Genomic DNA, 2,636 nt, shown 5'->3' on the forward strand with positions numbered 1-2,636 from the left:
TGCTTCCATGATTTTGAACACCCAATTCATCAGCAGACTGTCCATCGAAACATCCTGGTTTTGAAGTATGGCCGACAAAGTACAATGGCCGTTTGTCTGTACCATCCGCGTTTGTGACCACAGCAACAGTAAGTCTCTTTTTGTAGTTCTTCATTCCGCTTATACTTTTGTTGGAAATGGCGCGTCCCGGTGGCATGCAGTAGAAGAAAGCCGTTTTGTCAAAGTTATTCACATCCGCAAAAGGTAAGCCGACAATACTTCTTGACACCGTTGGCGTCCTCTCTTAATTGTTTCTTCTTCGACAGAAGCAGCCTCGCCAAAAGACGTCGTGAATGGAGACCATGCTGTTTCAAGAAGTTGTATTCCCATCCATTCGACAGCTTTAGGTCGTGATGACCGGTTTCAGGCATGGTCGCAATAGTGCGTAGTATTCTTGAAATTCTTGACAGTGTCACGCAAAAAACCTTTGTATATTGATGAGAATCTACTCTATAGAATGTAACAGTTATAAAGTTTGATGGACTTCCATTAAGACAGGGATTACCTGTATCAATATACCCTTCCTCATCTTGTTCACCTTCGAAAAGGCAAGTTCCGACTTGCCTCGCCTGTTCAATGCACCGTAACCGTAACACCACTACCAGAGTCTGTCGGTTGGAGATGTCCCGCGACGGCGTGCCAGATGAACTCAGTAGTAGTTACATTACGACCGTCCAGGTTCCACTTCTTGTCGTCTGACCACACTAGACCAGCAAATTTGGCACTCCAGTGACACGCCTCAGACGCGCATTGCTCACGTGCCCTTATTGTAGGTTGGTGTCATCATTGGTGCAGTGAGACTCTTCTTGAACTGGCGCTCACAGTAAGCACCTGGCATACACGTCGAGGACTGATCGGCATGGAATGACGTTTGACCAACTCAGCTGTGGTGAACTTGCCAGTTCATGCGGCACGTATGATCCGACGATACTGCAACTTTTTACCTTCAAGTTGTGCCAATCGGAAGTACAAGTTGTGCAGCACATAGAAAAATCATCTCTGAAATTCAATTTATTCGTTTAAACGGTATCAAGTACCGACCTGCATATCCTCCAAGTTGATCACAGCTTCGTAAAACTTCCGAGTGTGCAAGAAGCACTTGGCACACAGGCTTGGTGTGACAACTTGGAGAGTTTCTTGCGACGCTTCCTCAAGAATGCGGCCGCGGTGAGCTTTGATGGTGGTGTTGGGGGGAATAGTGAGGAGCTCTTGGCGCCGCTGGCGAAGACTTCGCTTGACATCCGACTTAAACGCAGAGAAGACGTTTTCGATTGGATTCAGCATGGGACTGTAGGGACCGAGCCGGAGCAATGTCGGTGTGGCAAATTCCGTTGCCACAAAACATCCTCAATGCCACTATGGCATGGAGCGTTGTCAAAACTATCACATCGTCCAACGACAGATACTGGGCAAGGACGCCGAGGAGCTCGCGCACGTACTCGTGCATGTGCTCAGCCCGGTTTGTTCCGAATTTAGACTCGTGATAAACAAGCCCCCCGCGGCCAATGCTCGCAATAACTTGCATGTTCTCGCCCTTCGACGTCGTGCGCTTCACGACCGCACGTTTGCCCGTGACACTCCATCCGTATTCGCGCGAGCACCAGGTGTTGTAGTTGGTTTCGTCCAAGTAAAAGTACTCCTTGCCTTCGCTTTCGAGGCGCCATAGTATTGTGAGGAAGGTCCGCCGCGACACATTTTTAGCGTATGTGTTCATCTTCTCCGGCTCGTGTACACCAGGCCTCATAAATCGTGCAAGATTTCACATTTAACACGATAATTACACATTTAAGGGCTGAACTTTTTCTACTTTTAAGAAAGTCCGCGGACTTCTTGTGGACTGTTGTGCGGACGATCCCATTGCTGATTGCGCGAATTCAAATTGATAGCGCCCAAGTCCAAGGCCAAGCACTCTTGGCAACCGTCCTACGCGCGTAAGTACGCCCTGGAGATAACCTCCCAGGACGGCCTCGTTGTCAAGAGTGCCCGCTCCAAGTCTGATTCTACTTTGGCCGCTGTGTCGCCACTGAGGCCGGCGGGATCAAGCGCAAGCGCGGCCCGCGGACGACCAACCAGTTCTTTGGCGAACAGTACCGTAGCGACGTCATCACGAAGCACATGCAGTCTCAGCACGGCGAGAATTGGGCTGAGTACAGTGCCCAGTCCTCTGCGCGACAGGACTCGTTCTTCGACTTGGCGATTCCTCGCGCGAACACCATGCACAACTACATCGACATGGACAGCGACGAAATCAACCTGGTCATCTCGGACTCGATCGTCAAGGTCATCATCGGCGAGATGATGTTCCGCCCCGAGGACGAGGTTGCGGCCTTGGAGGCGGACGATGACGACGGGGAAGAACTCACGGGCATCGACGCTCGCAACCGAAAGATCGCCAAGCTGCGGCGCAGTGCGCTGTCGCTTTTCACCGAGAACGAGAGTGGCGTCGGCTACACGGTCAGGATCCCCGCTGTGACGCGCTTCAAGCTCGCCATCAAGCACGTGTCGGTCGGCTTTTCGTTCCGACAGGTCGCCAGGGTAATCGAGGACACAAAGAACACGTGCATGATCGCCAAGCTGGGCGGCATCAACGACACGCT

At 51.4% G+C, this 2,636-nt stretch overlaps 2 protein-coding genes across 2 annotated transcripts; one reads left to right on the top strand and one right to left on the bottom strand.

Annotated features, from left to right (window-relative positions):
• Positions 1–1,068: 1,068 nt before the first annotated feature.
• H310_06646 (hypothetical protein) lies at positions 1,069–1,753 on the bottom strand (the record flags this gene model as incomplete). Its single annotated transcript, XM_008871786.1, has 2 exons — positions 1,069–1,327; positions 1,383–1,753. 2 exons carry the CDS (start codon positions 1,751–1,753, stop codon positions 1,069–1,071), a joined length of 630 nt encoding a protein of 209 aa, XP_008870008.1.
• A 401-nt stretch (positions 1,754–2,154) lies between these two features.
• On the top strand, positions 2,155–2,512 carry H310_06647 (hypothetical protein; the record flags this gene model as incomplete). Its single annotated transcript, XM_008871787.1, has 2 exons — positions 2,155–2,446; positions 2,499–2,512. 2 exons carry the CDS (start codon positions 2,155–2,157, stop codon positions 2,510–2,512), a joined length of 306 nt encoding a protein of 101 aa, XP_008870009.1.
• Positions 2,513–2,636: the final 124 nt, after the last annotated feature.

This window comes from Aphanomyces invadans (genome assembly GCF_000520115.1).
Source record: "Aphanomyces invadans strain NJM9701 unplaced genomic scaffold supercont1.12, whole genome shotgun sequence".
In the NCBI taxonomy this organism is placed as follows: domain Eukaryota; phylum Oomycota; class Saprolegniomycetes; order Saprolegniales; family Verrucalvaceae; genus Aphanomyces; species Aphanomyces invadans.